At 47.4% G+C, this 18,881-nt stretch overlaps 1 protein-coding gene across 2 annotated transcripts in view; it reads left to right on the top strand.

Moving 5' to 3' along the window:
* RAB3IP (RAB3A interacting protein) overlaps positions 1 to 18,881 on the top strand; it is a 149,173-nt gene that overhangs the window by 652 nt on the left and 129,640 nt on the right. For both annotated transcript variants that reach the window (XM_074375425.1, XM_074375424.1), the window contains exon 2: positions 4,932 to 5,023. In XM_074375425.1, the coding sequence (XP_074231526.1) occupies positions 4,932 to 5,023 (92 nt within the window). The remainder of the gene's footprint in view (positions 1 to 4,931; positions 5,024 to 18,881) is intronic.

The following is an 18,881-nucleotide window of genomic DNA, read 5'->3' as shown; positions in this document are numbered from 1 at the left end:
TTTTTTTTAGATTCCACATATAAGCGATCTCATACGGTAGTTTTCTTTCTCTTTCTGGCTTACTTCACTTAGAATGACATTCTCCAGGAACATCCATGTTGCTGCAAATGGCGTTACATTGTTGGTTTTTATGGCTGAGTAGTATTCCATTGTATAAATATACCACCTCTTCTTTATCCAGTCATCCATTGATGGACATTTAGGCCGTTTCCATGTCTTGGCTATTGTAAATAGTGCTGCTATGAACACTGGAAACCCAATTTAAATCTTTATCATAGTCACTTGGGAAAATAACAGAGGACTCATCATTTGCATGATACCCAGCAACTCTTTTTAAGACTCCTTCTGCCTGCCTTCCCCTCCTCCATCTCCCACCCAGAGCGGGTGGGCACCCCAAAGCCCTCTCCATGCTGCCTCTGTACCACCCCACGGGGCCCTGGAGAATCTGTGTGATTGGCAGCAACCACACCCAGATCCCTCCCTCGCAGGCTGTCCCATCTCACTTTCTCTTCGACCCCTTTGTAGCCATTCTTCTTGTGCCCTCCCCGGCCCGCCCAACTCATTTCCCACTTGTCCACTGCTGCGCCTCCTCGTGGGGCCATCAAAATATTGTCACCCCAGTCCAGCCTAGGCGCAGACTCCTCAGCAAGGTTTAGGGGACCCTCCAGGATCTGCCCCTGCGCATCTCTCCAGCCCCTCGGGGCTACCCCGCCGCCTCCTCCTCCTCCTTCACACATGTGCCAGCCTCCCGCCCCGCATCCCACACCAGAGCCTTTCCACGCACAGCCCCGGGGCCTGGAACGCTCTCCCCCACCCGTGACCCCTCTCTGCATTCACCCCGACTCATTCATCCTCTCCCACCTTACATGTCACTTCCTGACTTTTTAAACCGGGTTGGTGATTTGATTGTGTGCTGTCAGTCGTTCTCTCTGTAAATATCTGTTGATTGCCCATCTCCCGATGTTGGACTTGACTCCCCCTGAGGGCAGAGATGGGCTGGGACTCCCTCCCTGGTGAACCCCTCTGTCTCGGCCTCAGTGCCTGGCACCTGCTAAATCCTCAGCCAGCAGAAGTAAATGAGCTAGCGCGCACTGGCTGGGGAAGTCGGCATTGATTCGCATAGAGGGAAAAAAGTTTTAAATGCTGAAGATAGCATTAAACACAGGAAAGAACACAGATTTAACTTGTCACCTGTTGGTGCTGCTGTAGGTAGTACCTTGAGTTTTACAGACACGATTGTAGTTACAAGGTATTTTTAAATGATATCTATAGAATATAAATATATAGTTTCACACTGTAACAGTAATTATTTCCTTGGGAAAAGGAGGTAAAGATGGATAGTTTCAGATGGAGTAATTAATAATAATAAAGTTACTTTTCTGGTTGGTATTTTAGTCACAAACTTTTTTTTCCCCTAAATAAAAAAATACTCATTTATTTATTTATTTATTTATTTATTTATTTAATTTATTTATCTATCTATCTATCTATCTATCTATCTATCTATCTATCTATCTATCTATCTATCTATCTATCTATCTATTTATTTACTGTGGGTGGGGGTAAATAAAAAATACTTCTAAGCCCATAGTCATCAAATCTCTTTATCTGGGATTAGTCCGGGGTTAAGCTCGGGAAGAAAGGTCTTTCTTTTCCTGTCACCTCCAGCACCATCACTGGGTCAAGGTCTTCTCACATAGATATCACCCAGTGTTACGGTCAATACAGTTGTTCTGGGAAATAGTGGTTTTTTTTACCTTATTTTCAATGAGTAACGCAAGCAAGGAAGTCTCAGGGCCTTTGTGCTGAAGTCTTTTTCCTCAGTCCTGAAATGTTCCCTTGAAGCAAAGGGTGTATGTGTATTTCTGTGTGTGTGTGTGTGTGTGTGTGTGTGTGTGTGTGTGTGTGTGTATGTGTGTGTGTGTGTGTGTGTTTGTGTGTGTATATGTGTGTGTGTGTGTATGTTTATACGTGTGTGTGTTTTTGTGTGTGTGTGTGTGTGTGTGTGTTCCTCTGAAAATCTTTTCAGGCCACACTTCGCCTTCTAGTCTCAGCTTAATGGCATTTCCTCCGGGAGGCTCTCCCTGACCACCCTATTCAAGCCGGCTGCTTCCCCTCCCCAGTTTCCCTCCGCTTAGCTCTTACCACAGTCTGTGAGTGTTTTGTTTCTCTCCCGGTTCTCTTGCTCTCCTGCCGCAGGGGAACTCGGGGCCAGGGCTGGTGCCCGCGCTGTTCGCGGTGGTACTCTTAGCACAGATGACAGCACCTCAGACGAAGTGGGCACTAATCCGCTCAACAAATAAGGGGTGAACCGAGGGCAGGATTCCCTGCCCTCCTGGAGCATTGGGACGAGTGAGTGAATGAGGTTCTACGCTCAGTTTGATCATGTAAACTCCAGCTGCTGGAAGCCAGTGACTTAATATACATTTATGAGTCAACAGATTTTTTTTTCTACCTTTGATTATTATTGAGATAAAAGAGAGTGGTCCCGAGAGTGACTCAGAATGGGCGGAGCACAGTTAGCGAGGGATGCACAGGGCTGGGAGGACCTAGGAAGGAGCTCCCGTTTGCTTGACAGCCTGTAGGGTCAACTCCCGTTTTGTGCTTTGCCAGAGCACGAAGCAGGGGTGGAAGAGGAGGGCGTCCCCTGAGATTTCAGCTTACGGCAGTGACACATTACTGAGCCCGCCCTGGGCAGTCTCCCAAAGGATCCTGCGGAGGTTATGAGAGTCCCACTGAACGCTGAACTGCTGGAATCCGTTCGGTGGCCCTGCTGAGCTAAGACAGTTATTCTGAGAACGGGGGCTTCAGAAGTGAGCAGCGAGGGGAAACTCGAACCCGGAGGGAGTTCCATCCACCGCTGGGGGGAGAATAGAGGAGAAGGCAGGGCAGTGGGAAAGGCAGGGTTTTTATAGCCTGCATGTGAGTGGAAGGAACCGAGGCCAGGAGGATGGGCCTGAGGGCACAGACTCGGCCTCAGGATCCCTAGGAACCAGCAACGAGGGAATGTGGCTCTCTGAGGCCGTGTTTCTTGATGGCCTGGATACCAGGCCTTGCCCGTGATTACAGCCGAAGGCCATTTCAGTGACCCCCTGCTCCCTGTTTACAGGGCAGGACTTGCTAACAGAACACGGCTCAGTCCTGCTCATTTCAGTGGCATGTTTCATGGCTCTGTCAGGTTTAGTGCAGACCTGTGAGTCAACAGGTCCTTCTGGTTCATCAGCCTTGGCCGGTGGCTGTTAACTTGTGGTTGTCTAGCCCTCCGGGAGACAGTTGGTGGTGTCTGAAGACAGTTCTGGTTGTCGCAGCTGACAGGGTGCTCCTGGTGTCTGGTGGGTCGAGGCCAGGGCTGCTGCCAAACCTTCTACAACGTGCAGGACGCCCCACAACAGAGTCATCTGGCGCAGAAGGTCGGGAGTGCGAGGGGAAGGGCCCCTGGGCTATCCCGGCACCAGAAGTCCTCCCAGGGAAGCGCATCACTGTGGTTGTGATGGGTACAACGGCTCCAATTTTATCTTCTGGACTAGAACACCTTTTTTTTTTTTTTTTAAGCTGTAGGGAAGATTTTTTTTCCAACTTAATAAAGTGAGGTGGGACAAGAGAGAAACACCCCATAGATAATTATACTTTCAGGGATTTACTCTGCCATTTTTTGATATTCCTAGATCTTCCCGGTAAGTAAAGGGTGGATAACAGGAAAGCAGCGTTGGGTTTGGACCTGTGAAATTTGAGTCGACTATAAACTTTATGAAGGAGTCATGAAGTCTCTTGTAAGTTGGGTTTTTTTTTTTTTTTAAAGTGAGGGTAAAGTGTGTGACCTTTTAGTGCATTTTCCAGTAAATTAAGCTATAAATGGTGATATTGCAGGTTAATCAAGAGTTCGCTTAATCCACAGAACAGTGGTGTGGTGATTACATGGCGACTGCAGTCTCACTGACTGTTGTGTGTAAGATGCTTTCTATGAGGAAATGGACTCTGAGCTATAGCTCAGGCATCGGGTCCAGTCACTAAACGTGACTTCAGAGGATGGTCAATGCTACTAAACTCTGGGGCCATCCGGACCTGGGCACCTTACTGCCCCTCAATGCAACCACGTCAACAAGGCAGAAAGGAAGTGTTAGGAAACCAACACCACCTGCCACAGGAAGGTCTGGCGGGTGCGGGTTGGCAGTGAGGTGGGTCTGGGCTGATGTGTGTGTGTGTGGTGGGGGGGTGATTAGGTTTATTTACTTATTTTGTGAGGGGGTACTGGGGATTGAACCCGGCACCTTGTGCATGCTGAGCATGGGCTCTACCACTTGAGCTATATTCCCCCCAACCCCTGGGCTGGGATTTTGGTTCTACCACTTCCCTCCTTTCTGGCCTTGGGCAACTCACTGAATCTCTTTGAAAGTCTTTCTGCATTTGTCAACTGGAGATGATATTAATATCACGTGGGGATTAAATGACAGTAAATATCCAGAACGCAGAAGCTTAATACAGGTTGACTTCTCCTCCTTCCACTGCAAACTTTCTTAGCAATCCTTGCTTGAGGCCACCTCACATTTTTAATGAATGTCAGTATCTGTGCCTGAGTCTGTGGTCAGCTCCAGCCCCATCATTAAAACCACTGCCAATGTAGAACCTCCTGGAATTGATGGAACAGACTCACGACTTTGGGAACCAACAAGCTCTCAAAAAGCCCGGTGAGTAGTGAGCGACCCCTGCACCAGGCCAGTGAGGCTGGTCCTGGTGGCGCTGGAGTGCCTTCAGGTCATCGTGGCACCGAGAGGTAGGGGCACCTGGACACAGCCGGAGGCTGTGACATCATCTCTCCTTGACTGACACCTACCGTCCGCCACACCCTGCTGAGTTGACTCTGGAATGAGATGAACTGAAACTCAGGCTGGGACTGACACCACGCGCTTACCCCTCCCTGTCTGTCTTTGCAGGATTTCTTTGATCCGAGGCGAGTCCAGCAGACCTCATCTTGGAATCTTGGAGAAGCAGGGGCCCTGCAGGAGTTCACGGAAGCCCGCCAGCTGTAAGTTTTTGCTTGTAGACACCTGCGATGCTGCCCTCAGGAAGTATGTTTATAGGGGAGGATGACAAGTGAGCCCTTGTGTGATTACGTGACTAGATCATATGGGTAAATTGGCTCCGAAAGGCCACAAACCAACCTGGACTCCTCTGTGCCCAGGATAGGCTGTGCTTTGCTTTTGTTGGAGAGTTTCTTCCGTTTACTCTGGGTATGCTGGTGGCATTGGCCCAGTACTGCCCTATCGCGCATGTCTTTCAGACAGTAAGGCTCAGTCCGGGTCTTGCCGATGGGGTCGGGGTGATGTCGTGGGAAGGGTCGCAGACTTGGACGCCACGGGGCTGTGTTTGAGTTTCTCTCATTGCCGTGTGACCTTTGTTGAACTTCTCACGCTCTTCTCTTCCTCACGTGGAGACAAGAGCATTGGCCAGGAGGGTCTCCAAGGTCCCCATCCAACTTGGAGGAGGAAACTTCCCACTGCGTGACTTTGGTGTCAGCAAACATGCATCACCCAGCCGCACGTGCAAGGGCAAATGGGGCGGGGACTGTGCTTGAGAAAAATACCATTATTTTGGTTTGAGTTTAAATTCTGAAATGCTAAGTTAAAACGACCAAGAGCCTGACCCAGATTTCCTTTGGCATAACCTCTCTCAGGCTCTTAGTAGGGCCGGCACGACAAACGCAAAGAGGATGCATGAGGTTTGGAGTCAGAAAAATTTGAGTCTGTGTATCAGCTTTGCTATCACTCGGGTTAGATGAACAACTTCTCTGAGCCTTAGTTCACCTCTCTGCAAAACTGAAAAGTAACATGGGATTTTGCCCCAAGGTCAATACGATAATGTGTTTATTTTGCAGATAGAAGGTGTTTGAAAAGGGTCGATATTATTATCCCTTCATTATTATATTATTATTATATTATTATTATTATTATTATTATTATTATTATTATTATTATTATTATTATTATTATTATTACTATCATTATTATCAGCTATTGGGCTGCGAATGTTCCAGGCAGTCCTAATGGATATCCACGTGAGTGGAGCCCTGAACCAGCTCTGGGGCTGCTTCGCTCAACCCCTGGGCCCGTCTGGCCTCCTGGCTTGGTGTAGGGAACACCTAAAGCTGACTGGATCAACTAAGTGACCCAGCGTTAGTCCTCCCAGCTCCTAGTCCCACAACGATGATTAAAACATAAATTATTCCTATGGTCTCTCAAGCCGATATTTGGCTCCTTACAGAGGGAAAGAAAAGGCTTTTATGGACCTCTTTTTTTAATGTTTTATTTATCTATCATACTATTTAATTGCTTTGTTTTAGCAGAGGGGGGCGTAATTAGGCTTATTTACTTTTAGAGGAGGCACTGGGGATTGAACCCAGGACCTGATGCGTGCTCCACCACTAGAGCTATCCCCTCCCTCTTGGCTTTTATGGACCTTAAATGGTATCCTTTGAAATGTTGGCGAGCTGCTGTTGTCTGAATAGTCTTATGTCCTCCTTACGTACAATGTCTCATGTCCCCCTTTCCTGGCCTGAAAGCAATATCACATCGGGTTCTCCCCCTGGGGAATGAGCTGGCATGTTATAAGTCCCTTGGTGAAATACCTTGGATGATGGTCTGCAAACCTGCCGAAAAACGAGCCCTCAGGCAAACCAGTGGAAGAGGCTTGATGTTCACCGGCTACACCCTGGGACAGAGCGGGCTTGCTCCTTTGTCGGGAGCACAGCCCTGGAAAGAATGCCTTTCTCTAAAAATAGGACAGTTGGAGGCATAACCACACCAGCAGATAGTCTTCCCAGCAGCTCTGGGACCCGCCAGCTGATAAGCTTTCTGCTCTGGGTGCCCCAGATCACTCACAGCTGTTCTCCAGACCGAAGGGCCCCAGGGATGCTGGGCCGGCCTCATGCCACACGTCAGGGGCCCTTCATCACATACGACACAAAGGCAGCGGTCGGCTTCATCAGCCTTGAAGTCCTGCCTGCCCTCTGGAAAGGATGAGGAAGGGCTGGAGACCTGAACTGTAGGCACATTCCAAAACGCAGCAATCTCTTTGCTTTACTTCGTATGTACATTTTTTTTAAACTTCTTTCAAAAGTTAGATTTTTCCTTCCATTAAGAGGTGGGGGATGGTAAAGTCCAGTGGATATAGGGGTGCACCCTGGAGCCAACCTTCCTGGATTTGAAGCCTGTGCTTTTTTTTTTTTTTTAATTAAGAAATTGTATTTTTAAGAGAGGTTTAACATTCACAGAAAAACTGAGCAGAAAGTACAGATATATATATATATCCCCCTGTCCCCACAACCACACAAACCTCCCCCTACTATGGACATCCCGCACTACACGGTACATTTATCCCAGTCAATGAACCCAGATTCACACATCATTATCGCCAAAGTCCATAGTCTAATTGGGGTTCATTCTTGGTGTTGTACATTCTCTGCGTTTGGACAAATGTATAAGGACCTGTATCCACCATGGCAGTGTCATAAGAATAGATTCACTGCCCTAAAAATCCTCTTGGGTGTTGCCTGTTCATCTCTTTCTCTCCAGAAATGGGCAACCACTGATCTTTTCATTGTCTCCATTGTTCTGTTTTGTATGTCATGCAGTTGGAATTGTGCAGTATGTAGCCTTTCCAGATTGACTTCTGTCACTTAGTAACATGCCTTTAAGTTTCTCCCAGGCCTTTTTATGGCTTCACAGCTCATCTCTCTTTAGCACGGACTAGTATTCTATTGTCTGGAGGTACCACGGTTTATCCAGTCACCTACTGAAGGACATCTTGGTTATTTCCAAGTTTTGAGAATTAGCAATAAATATCTGTGTGGATATACACTTTCAACTTCTTTGAGTCAATACCAGGGAGCCGGATTGCTGGATTATATGGGAAGAAAAATGCTTAGTTTTGTCAAAAAACGACCAGACTGTCTTCTAAAGTGGCAATAACGTTTTGCATTCCCACCAGCAGTGAGTGAGAGTTCCTGTTGCTCCACACCCTTGTCAGCATTTGGTGTTGTCAGTGTTCTGGATTTTTGAAGCTTTTGATGATGAGGCCAGTTGCTAAACCTCTCTGCCTTGGCCTCCTGGTTTGTGAAACCAGTGAACAGGAGCATCTCCACTATTGGGTTGTGATGAGGATTAAGTAAAGTAACCTATGCGAGGCATTTGGCCCAGGCTGGCCTGTGTAAACTCTCAAGAACCATCGGCTCTGATGTTTGGATTAGCTTGGATTTCTGTTCTAAAAAGCCCTTGAGATGCTTGGGCACAGCATGATGTTTAGGTTGGGGCTGGATTCCACAAAGTCACTTTTAATAATGAGTTGACTCCATGCCATTCACCATGCTGAGGACTTCATATACTGTCTCATTTGAATTCCACTTCTGTGCTCCGGAGTAGAAGCCAGCATTATTTTCCATTTTCAGATGAGGACACTACAGCCCAGAGAGGCTGAATTAACTTAGCCAAGGTCACCCAGCTCAGAAGGAGAGCTGGGACTTGAACAGGAGTTGATGTGATACTGACGTCCAGCACTTAACCACTTACGACACTGCCCCAACCTGGTCTCCCTGCCAACCTGATCTCTGGCTTGGAAATTTAGATTTACAGGGTTACAGTTGTCCCAAACCATTCTCTGGTTAAGCATGAAGCCAGGCCACATGTTAGAATTAACTGCACCCCAAACTTGACACATCAACATGATTATATTGAAGTTCAGGTCTATTTTGTTCTACTGGCAGCTCAGCCAGTCTCCAGTCTGCACGTGCTGCTCCCTGCCTCCCCCACCTCCTCATCTGGCTGGCTCTCACCCTCACATCTTGGCTTAGACATTACTTCCTGCAGCGAGACTTCTGGGTTAGGTGCACTCCTTTGCTCACTGTTGTGTGCCGTGCCCACAGGACAGCACCTGGCACTTAATGTGGACTTCACAAGTATTCGTAGAATAAAAGGCTGAACAGGCATAGGGGGCTGGTGTTGGGCTGCAGTTCTGGGTTTGGTGTACTCTTCTCGCAGGCCCAGGCTATGGGGCTGTTGGCACTGACACCCCAGTGTAGAAACTCACTATGGTGCCTGACTTAGCATAGTCCGTCTTCTGGGTCCCTGTCTCTACTGCACCAGCAGGGCATGCAGGAAGGAGTGACACGGATAGGGGTGTTTTAGCAGCTGAGTAGACACTTGAGCACTGAAGCCCTTCTCCCCAGCTCACTTACCCTGCAACAGGGCATGGGCTCCAGACGGGCTTAATACAGCCTGTGGTCTCTATGTTCTTCAGGGGTGGGGTCCCACCATGACCTTCCCAGGGTCTCAGCTGGGCATAAATCAGCCGGTACATGATGGTTTGGCCATACCAGTTGTTAAAATGTAAACCGATATGTCCATATCAGTGGTAAAGAGCCCTTGTCCAGAGGCAGCTGCATATTCTCTCCATTGCTCCAGCCTCCCTGGCCCCTTTCCTGGGACCCCTCACGTCCCCACAGTCCAGGATACAAGGTGGTAACACCTGGGGCAACAGGAGGCTCCCAGGACCCTGTTCCAGCTCCAGGGCTGGCACCATATTGCTTCAGCCTGAGTCTTTACACAGTCTGAGTAATATGCTCTTGGGAAATGGGACAAGGAAGAGGGAGAGAGGCGCGGGGGGTGGGGTGGGCAGGAGACGACTCAGGCAGGTCCTGGCTCCCCTGGCACTTGCAGAGAACTAAGGGAATGCAGGAATTTGAGTGACACTGCAGGTGGGTGATGAGTTGTTTGCACATGGTCTGCAGCGGCCCACAGATAGCTGCTCTGTCCCCTCCTTCACCAGCATCTGCAGAAGGTTTCTAGGACGACAGCCACCATCGGCTGAGCACTCTCTGCGCGCCCAGTACTCAGCTAAATGTCTCTTCTCCCGACGACTCTGTGCATCTGAGCAATCACTAGCTTCGTTTTCCAGATGAGGAAGCAGGTCTGGGAGGCTAAGCTGATGCCCGGGTCACGGAGCTCACAAGTGGCAGAGTTGGGAGTCTGACCCTGGAGGCCCCACGGGGACTGCACTGGTAGGAAGTGTCTTAGTTCTAAGGTGGAGGCACAGAGGCTTCCAGAGAGGGGAAGGCACTTTTCAGTAAACAGTGCCGAAAAGTGAAACATTCATGGAGACAGGGCTGCCACAGAGCCACATCCCTCTGGCGGCCAGAGGGAAACTTCCCAAGAATCTTAGGTCCTGTGGTTGGATGGGGCTCTCCATGCTCTGAGCCTCTGGGCTGACAGAGGTGAGTCAGCTGCAGTCCCCAGAGTTCCCTCTGGGACACCGGCCCTGAGGGCAGTGCACTCAGCTGACTGGCTCTGTGACCTGCCCTGAGGTTTCACACCACACTCGGTCTCCACAGCAACCCTGGCTCTCTGGGTAGCGCCCTGGGGCAGGCTGGGATGTTACAGAATTCCTGGCTGGGAGCTCTAGGTCAGTCAGCCTTCCTGGATGTCCAAGTAAAAGCCTGTTGCTTTGACTAAAAAAGTGTGAAAATCACATCTAAGAACAGAAAGTTCTTTTTGTTTTGTTTTTTGGTTTTCTTGTTTCTTTCTCTTTTTTTTTAAGTTTTTTTTTTGTGTGTATATATGTTTTTATTGAAGTAGAGACAGTTTACAATGTTCTGTCAATTTCTCATGTACAGCAGATTTTCATATTCTAAAACAGAAAATTCTTGAAGGAAAAATATCTTAAAGAATATTCTTCAATGAAGAATTTATATCTTGCTTATGATTAAGGGCAAAAAAGATAGAAAGGAAGTATGTTAAAATGCTGACATGGTTTTGATAATAGGCAATTTATTTTTCTTCCCAGTTTTTCCAAAATATGTAATGTGTTTACTTTTTAAATGAAAAACATGTGTATTAAATTCCCCCTTTCCTTCTGGGATGGCTTATGTCTCTCTATAGGAGCTGGAGGGGAGAGGTGACCAGGAGGAGACCAGCCAATCTCCTCTACCCTTTGTGACTTTGAGCAAATCCCGATTGCTTTGATCAATTTCTCATTTATAAAATGGGGAAAACAGTAGAATAGCAGGACTTCATAAGATTAGGATGAGCAGTGAATGGGTTAATCTGGGTAAACTTTTTATTACAAGTCTGGCTCATGATAAATGCTCCTGGTAAGTGTTAGTTATTCTGATCACCAGCTAACGAGCTGACGGTGTTAGTCTCATAGTGGTCAGCGCTACTTTTGACCACCAGGGGGCACTCGTGTCTCTGGGAGTCCACCATGGGGCACCAGGATTCCAACACTGTGTGCCTGTCTTGGTGAGTGGATGTGAGAAGAAAGCACACAAATGCCCCTTTCTCGCTGGCTGATCTCTGAAAGTCCAACTATGTGCTGAGAAAGAAATCAGCTTTAGAGTTGGAGGTGGCTGGCTTTCTCTAGCAGTGGGAGAAGCTGACCATGTCCCTCCCAGAAATGCACACGATTCAGATCTTTCCTCTGGAGTCCCCATTGACAAAGAGGGCAGTACACTCCCTTGTGTAAAGGATGGGGACCTCCCAGGGATGGTGGATGGAGGGGGGGATGGGGAGCAAGCCTGAGGTCTCTACTGCTTGGGTTGGGGGTGGGGCACAGAGGAGAGGCCCGTGTCCTCTGTTCTGCTGGTCGCTGGCTCTGGAAGGCCACGTGGAAAGAGGCTGGAATCCTGGATCAGCTGAATTTCTAGGCAAGTTCATGCAGTGATGTAACTTTATTCTCTGTGAATTGGTGTCCGCATGCTCTCTCTCCAGCCCTGACCTCTCCTCTAAGCTGCAGATTTGTCTGTCTATCCAGCTGTCTGTTTGATATGTCTACTTGGATGGGGTTCGTATATCCAGAGTAAAACTGTTCCTCCTGACCGTTAACAACAAGCACCAACTACAACTACAACAAAACCAGAGTGAGCCTGTATTTTCAAAATGGCATTCATTTACTAAGCAAATACTCCTTGAGTGTCTAGCAGTGGACCAGACAGCAGACAGATCTTTGCGGGGCGGATACAGCAGTGAACAGAACAGGCCCAGGTCTCCCCATCATGGGGCCATGTGAACAGAAGCCCAGTGTCTATAACAAGGAAGCTGATTTGGGTGGGGCCATGGTGAAACTGACACACCCAGCAGAGAGAGATCAGGATGTGAAGAGACTCAGGATCATGAGATGTAAAGAACAACTGGGGTCTTGGTTTGGCAAGATTTGGTCTCAAGAAAAGGGGTGTGTGTGTGTGTGTGTGTGTGAGAGAGAGAGAGAGAGAGATAGGGGTTATTAGGTGCAGCGTAATGGCATTCCTCAGATGTCTGGGGCTGGTCCTGAGTGTGGAGAAGGATGGGATAATTGGGGATGGACCCAGAGGCAGACTGAGAACCCATGGGATCTGGTTGCCAGGGGGCACCTTTCCCCTTGTTGTGGACAAGGCCGTCTCCCAAGTGTGATGCCCCAGCACACAGTAGGTCGCCTTGCAGAGGCGACTTGTCTTTCACTGGAGGGATTCGGCTGGATGAATCTTGGCAGGAAAGCTGTAGGCAGAATTCTATCACTCACGCTGGGGCACTGAGCTAGACGAGCCCTAAATTTTCTTCCCATCCCAAGGTTCTAGAAACTGGCAGATCGTTGGCAAGGAGACCCAACATGAATGTATTTACTGTCACCTGCCTGGTGCTGGTAGGCCGACAGCAGCCTCTCAGGTCTGTCCCTGGATGTCCTGCAGACAAAGAGACTATTCCTAATGTCCCATTGATTCCAGAAGAGAGAAGCAGCTGGATCTGAGGGGCCTCGAGATGTGATGAGGCTGAAGCTCCCAGCTCTGCTCAGACTGGGGTGTCCGCCTCCCAGTGGTGCAGCCTTGCCCTCTCTGTCCGCACCCGGATCTCCCTCCTTGACCTGACAGACGCCCGCCAGCCCGAGCGCACCCAGGAGGGGCTTGTTCAATCACCTCCTTCATCTCAGATGGCACACTCATCTTTATTACATTTTCCCTCCTGATAAGCCCCTTAGCTGCCAATTTCTTGGCTGTTTTTCTCTTTGGTAAACAACCTATTTGGGAGAGATTTTAAACGTTAACAAAAGTTTTAAGAAATAAAGTGTAGATGCCTGGGCTGTCCTTGGCCCCCATCTGGTAATGCCCTTGGATTGGGGGTGGGGGCTGCGGTTCAAATGAAGGGAGGGGCCCGGCCGCCCACGGCCCTGGGGGTACCGAGTGGGCCCGGGAGGCAGTGTGGGAGACCCCTCCCCATTTTTGTCTTTCCCTCTTTCCTCACATTCTACACCCATGCTTCCTTCTTTTATTTTCCCTTTTGTCACCTTAGACTGGGGACCATTGCTCCTAGCAGGCCCATCTGCCACCTGCGAGCCCCTCCGTGTTTTGGAACACCTCACCCTATAGTTTCTCACATTCAAGGCCTTCCCTGGGGCTGGGACTGCTCGGCCGGCAATGACACCAGGGCTGGGCGCTCACAAGCTCATGGGGGTGTCCTGCGGCCTGAGGCCAGGCCCTGGTTCCAGGAGGGATCTGCCTCACCAGGTCTTTTTTTTCGTTTCCTTCTTTTTGCTGTGAGATTGGGCCTTCAGAAAATACACGCTGATTGGGGGTGACTCGAATAGTTGTCTGACCCGGGGCTTCCAAAGCGCCACGGGCTAACTGCTGCCCCCTGGCGGCAGGCCGCGGCTGCGCCGTTAGGGGAAAGCCCGCTTTGGCCGTTGCTTCTGCAAGTGGAGTTGGCTCTGTGCTGTTTTATCAAATGGGCCGAAGGCAGGAAATTGAAGAAATTATGTACCTATGTCTTTGACTCAGCAGAGAGGTCATTTTTCTACTTTGGGGAAGAAACATTAAACATTCTCATATCTTACTTTTGTTCCAATGTCAAACCCATTTCATTAAATAACAATAAAAATAGTTAACAATTACTGGGCTGTAACTTTGCTCCAGGCCCTGCCTTAATTGCTTTAAATCCACTATTTCATTTAATTTTCAAAACAACCCTACGAGGAGGGTAATGGCATTAATTTCATTTTACAGTTTATGAAACTGAGGCTGAGGCACGTCGGGTAACTCGACCAGGTCACTTAGCGAGTAAGTGTTTGAGCCTGAATAGAACCCGGTGTCTCAGCTCTTAATCACCATCCTCTTTAATACCACGATGATATAATAATGATAGCAAACATATAAAAGGGGGGAAGGGATAAATTAGGAGTTTGGGATTAGCAGATATACGCTAATATATATAAAATAGATAACAAAGACCTGTATATAGCACAGGGAACTATGTTCAATATCTTGTAATAAGCTATAATGAAAAAGAATCTGAAAAAAAATGTATTATATATATAACTGAATCACTCTGCTGACACCTGAAACTAGCATTGTAAATCAACTATACTTCAATAAAATAAAATCAAAAATTTTAATTTTTAATATTAAAAATTCTAAATATAGAAATCACACACACATTTATTAAGTGCCTACTATATGACAGGCAATGTGCTATGAGTTTTGTATGTATTAACTCATTTAATACACACAGTAATAGTATTGCTATTATCCTCATTTTATCTGTGAGGAAACCAGGTCGGAGGTTAAGGAACTTCACAAACAGGGATGGATCCGGGATTTGAACCCACACAATCTGAGTCCAGAAGCTCACGTTCTTACCCTTATGTTCTCTTGTTGGCACACGGTGACTAGGCCACATTTGAAGTTTGGTTTTATGAGTGGAACATAAAGTGAAAATAAGAACTTTGTTTTCTGTGCCCTTGGTGTAGTGTGGACCACAAAAGACTATCAGTGTGTCTTGCCTAACCTTTACCATTGACACACAGAAGTCCATCCTGTGTGCCGAAAACTACACCGGAAAGGCGCGAGCCTGGTCCCCAGCCTGCCTCTTGTCGTGGGTGCAGGGCGGCAGTGATGCCCACGTGGTTCCCATCTGCTGTTTTTGATCCCAGGAGGCCCTGCGGGATGGGATTGTGTGTACCAGCAGTTTTCAAGATCTAGACGTCACCATCAGCCCTGGGCAGCTCTGGATCTTAGGAGCTGTGTTTATATCAGAATTGTATTGCGTATTTGATGGGGTAACAGCAGGGTGGGGTTTGCAAAAGCTGTGGCTGGGGGTGGCACCCACCTCGATGGCCTCGGGTAACAGGCGAGGCAGCTGCCAGCCCCCCAGGGTGGTGACGGGACAGAGGGAGAGGGTCATTTCCAGTCTGACACTGGGCTTCCTACTCTTGGTTCTTAAACTCTTGGGCTCCTCCCACAGGCTCTCTGAGTAACCCTTGGCGTGTATTCTGAGGGGAGTGACTCTGGACTTAATGTTGGCTAAACACAAGCCAGTGCCCATCTGGGAAAGCATGACCAGCAGGGGACAGTTCTGCCCTCTTGGATTTGGTGTTTTTCCCAACATCCGGTCTTTGATCAACTTCTGGCCCCATGTGGCTTTTAGAGGTTTTCTTTCCCAGGCAGTGAGTGGGTCTGATTTCTTCCCAGCCATCATTTCCCCGCTCCAACAGGGCTTACCAACTGTGGTTTAGCTGTTTCTCCTCCTTCCACTGACTGACTTGCCTTTTTCTCAGGAACATGAAGCTGGCTTCTAAAAAGTATACATGCTTTCAGCTCCCCTCCCCGTGGCGCTGCCCCTGTCACATTCAGTGCTCCGTGCCGCTGGCTCTGGAGCTGACCTCAGAGTGACTGATGGGTCCTGAGGCCGATGGCTGGAAACAGCAGGGGGGCTCCAGGCTGCCTCTGTCCACAGCAAGAGACGTCCCACCTGCCGGGGCCTGGGACTGGCTGCAGTGGAGAAGCTCGGGTCTCTCCAATGGGGATGACACAGATTCGACATGCTGTCTGACATCCCTGCAAGGCCTGCTGCCAGCAGGGCCTGTCAAGCTAGGTTGGTTAATGTCCTGAATCCCTGCATCTTGAAATGAGCTGCGCTGTTGGTGAGCCAGGGAGAATAAGACCAAACAGTTCACCCAGAGAGGCAGGTCGGAAAAGAAATACAGATTTAACGCATCTCAGCGGTCACGTGGGGCTGCTGCAGTTTATAGCAATAAGTAGAAAGATGCTCTGAGACTGTTATTCTATTCTTCTTTGCACAGTTTAGGGAATTCACAGTCACTGAGGTCTCCATGGATCTGCTGGTGCTTTATTAGTAAAAGAACTGCAAATTCAAGATACCCAACAGGGCCAAGGAGGTAACCACTGATTGAAGCAGGCCTAGTGTAGGGCAATAGGGAGTGGTGGCGACTGTGGTAAATTAGAGAATCCTGGCCAAGCACGAGCTATCAGAAAATCAGATTCAGAACACCAGCCACCACTTTCCCACTGGGGCTCAAAGTTGTATATCTAACTTTGTCTCTGACTGCGAAGTCACAGAACTTATTACTTGTCATTATTCTGCTTAATGTGAAAAAAAAAAAAAAGAACAAAAAACCAGATTCAGTAAAATTGCTGTAAGTGCTTCCAGTGTTGCACTTTCTCTTCATGGAAACTGTTACTTTTCAGATGCCCCAGTACAAATCCTCGGGTCATGATTATATCACTGTGATCTCATGCAGAACCTCAGCCCTGAAGTCAGCACATAATGAGAACATCAGTGGAATGAAAATGACCGTTGAAAATCTGTTAGGGAGGGTCCATGTCGGGCACTTTATTAGTACCTTTCTCAGGAAGTCCATATGCCTGGATGTGAAAAATTGTTGGAAGTCGTTCAACTGGATAGCAGATGAAATGGTAGGCTTGTGTTTAGGAACCAAGTTGTTTGGGAAATTCTCAGGGGAATCACTCTCAGTGCATTGGGACTGATTGAGTGGGATTTATGTCTTCCATCTCCCAATCACTCCGAGGGATGTGTTCCGCAGGGAGAAGTGATGAGGGCCTTTTCTTTATTTTTTAAACTGAAGTATAGTGGATTTACAATGTTGTGTTAACTTAGGTGTACAGCATAGTGATTCAGTCATACATATATATATTCCTTCCTTTTCATATTCTTTTTCATTATAGGCTATTATAAGGTATTGAATATAGTTCCCTGTGTTACTTAGTAGAAACTTGTTGTTTATCTATTTTATACATGGTAGTTAGTATTTGCAAATCCGAACTGTCAATTGATCCGTCCTCCCTTTTCCCCTGGTAACCATAGGTCTGTTTTCTAAGTCTGTGAGTCTGTTTCTGCTTTGTAAATAAATTCATTTGTCTCATTTTTTTAGATTCCATATATAAGTGACATCATATGGTATTTTTCTTTCTCTGTCTGACTTACTTCATTTAGTATGACAATCTCTCGGTTCATCCATGTTGCTGCAAATGGCATTATTTTATTCTTTTTTATGGCTGAGTAGTATTCCATTGCTCATATATATGCCACATCTTTTTTATCCAGTCATCTGTCGATGGACACTTAGGTTGCTTCCACATCTTGGCTATTGTAAATAGTGCTGCTAGGAACATTGGGGGCACATGTATCTTTTCAAATTAGAGTTTTCTCTGGAAAACTCTACATATGCCTAGGAGTGGGGTTGCTGGATCATAGGGTAAGTCTATTTTTAGTTTTTAAAGGGCTCTCCATACTCTTTTCCATAGTGGCTGCACCAGGGCCTTTTCTTTCATCCTTTCTTCCTTCCTTCCTTTCTAACCTGTCTCAAATAGATTTACTTATTTATTTATTATTTTTATTGAAGCATAGTCAGTTTATTAGATTTTTTTTTATTGGAGTATAGTCAGTTTACAGGGCCTTTTCTTTATGCATGTGTATAAGTGCTTCTCTTCCCCTTGCCGAGCTCACATAATCAAATTCATGTAAGTCATACACGTGTAATATGATTCCAGCACACAGAAATGTTGGAACCAGCATTTGAGAGGGACCTTACATCACTTAGTCTCGCCACTCATTTCAGAGCTGAGCAAGATGAAGTCTGGAGTGTTCCAGTGACTTGATTGAGTCCACACAGCTCAGATTGTTGGTGACATTTGATTGAGATTTTCTGGTCTGCTGACTTTGGATCTAGATCTAGTTTGGTTTATTCATTCATTCATTTTTTTCTTTCTTTCAAGCACTCATTCATATATTTTTTTGAGCTGTGTCAGGCACTGTCCTAAGCATGGGGACACGTGGGTTGAACAAGACGCATGGCTACCTCCTAGGACAGGTCAGCACATGCCCCATTTCGACTGTACCCATGAGGGTGGCATCACCCCGTCCGACCTCTCACAGCTTATTCCGAACCCTCTTCCTTGGCAGAGTAGCAGGGGACACACAGCCTCTGAATGGCGACCAGGAGGTGCAAGCTTATGTTGAAGAGAGGTGTACCTGTCATTCAGGAACTTGCCTGTGTTCTCACATTCTTTAGTGATGGACTCCATTTTTACTGGAAAAAAAAAATGTGATGGGTCCTTTGCTTGAAAGTGTTTTTCTTGGAGGAGGGTAGAGCTCAGTGGTAGCGTGTGTACTTAGCATGCATGAGGTCCTGGGTTCAATCCCCAGTTCTTTCATTAAACAAACAGACCAACCAACCTAATTACCCCCACCCCCCAAAAAAGAATTAAAAAAATAAAAGAAAGTGCTTTTTAATCTTGAGAAGTGTTCCTCCCATTGGAGTTTGTAAGGTCCCCTGACCGTGTGTGTGAGTAACAAGCTCACCATTAGTATCAAGAAGACTCCCTACAACCAATAAAAAGTATAGAGGCCCCCATTAGCTAAAGGGGCAAAGAATCTGAAAAGGCAATTTTCAGAAGAGGGAAGAGGAGTCCTAAAAGAATTCAGCACGTGAAGAGACACTTGATGTCATTTGTAAACCAGGTGAATGTCGTATAGTCATCGGGAATGTTCAACCGGCGGGTGAATGCCGGGCAGACATCCAGCAGGCGCTACTTCACACTTGTGGGACTGGGA

This window comes from Camelus bactrianus, chromosome 12 (genome assembly GCF_048773025.1).
Source record: "Camelus bactrianus isolate YW-2024 breed Bactrian camel chromosome 12, ASM4877302v1, whole genome shotgun sequence".
NCBI lineage: Eukaryota > Metazoa > Chordata > Mammalia > Artiodactyla > Camelidae > Camelus > Camelus bactrianus.
The sequence above is the reverse complement of the archived record's forward strand: the minus strand, read 5'-3'. Positions and strand labels throughout refer to the sequence as shown.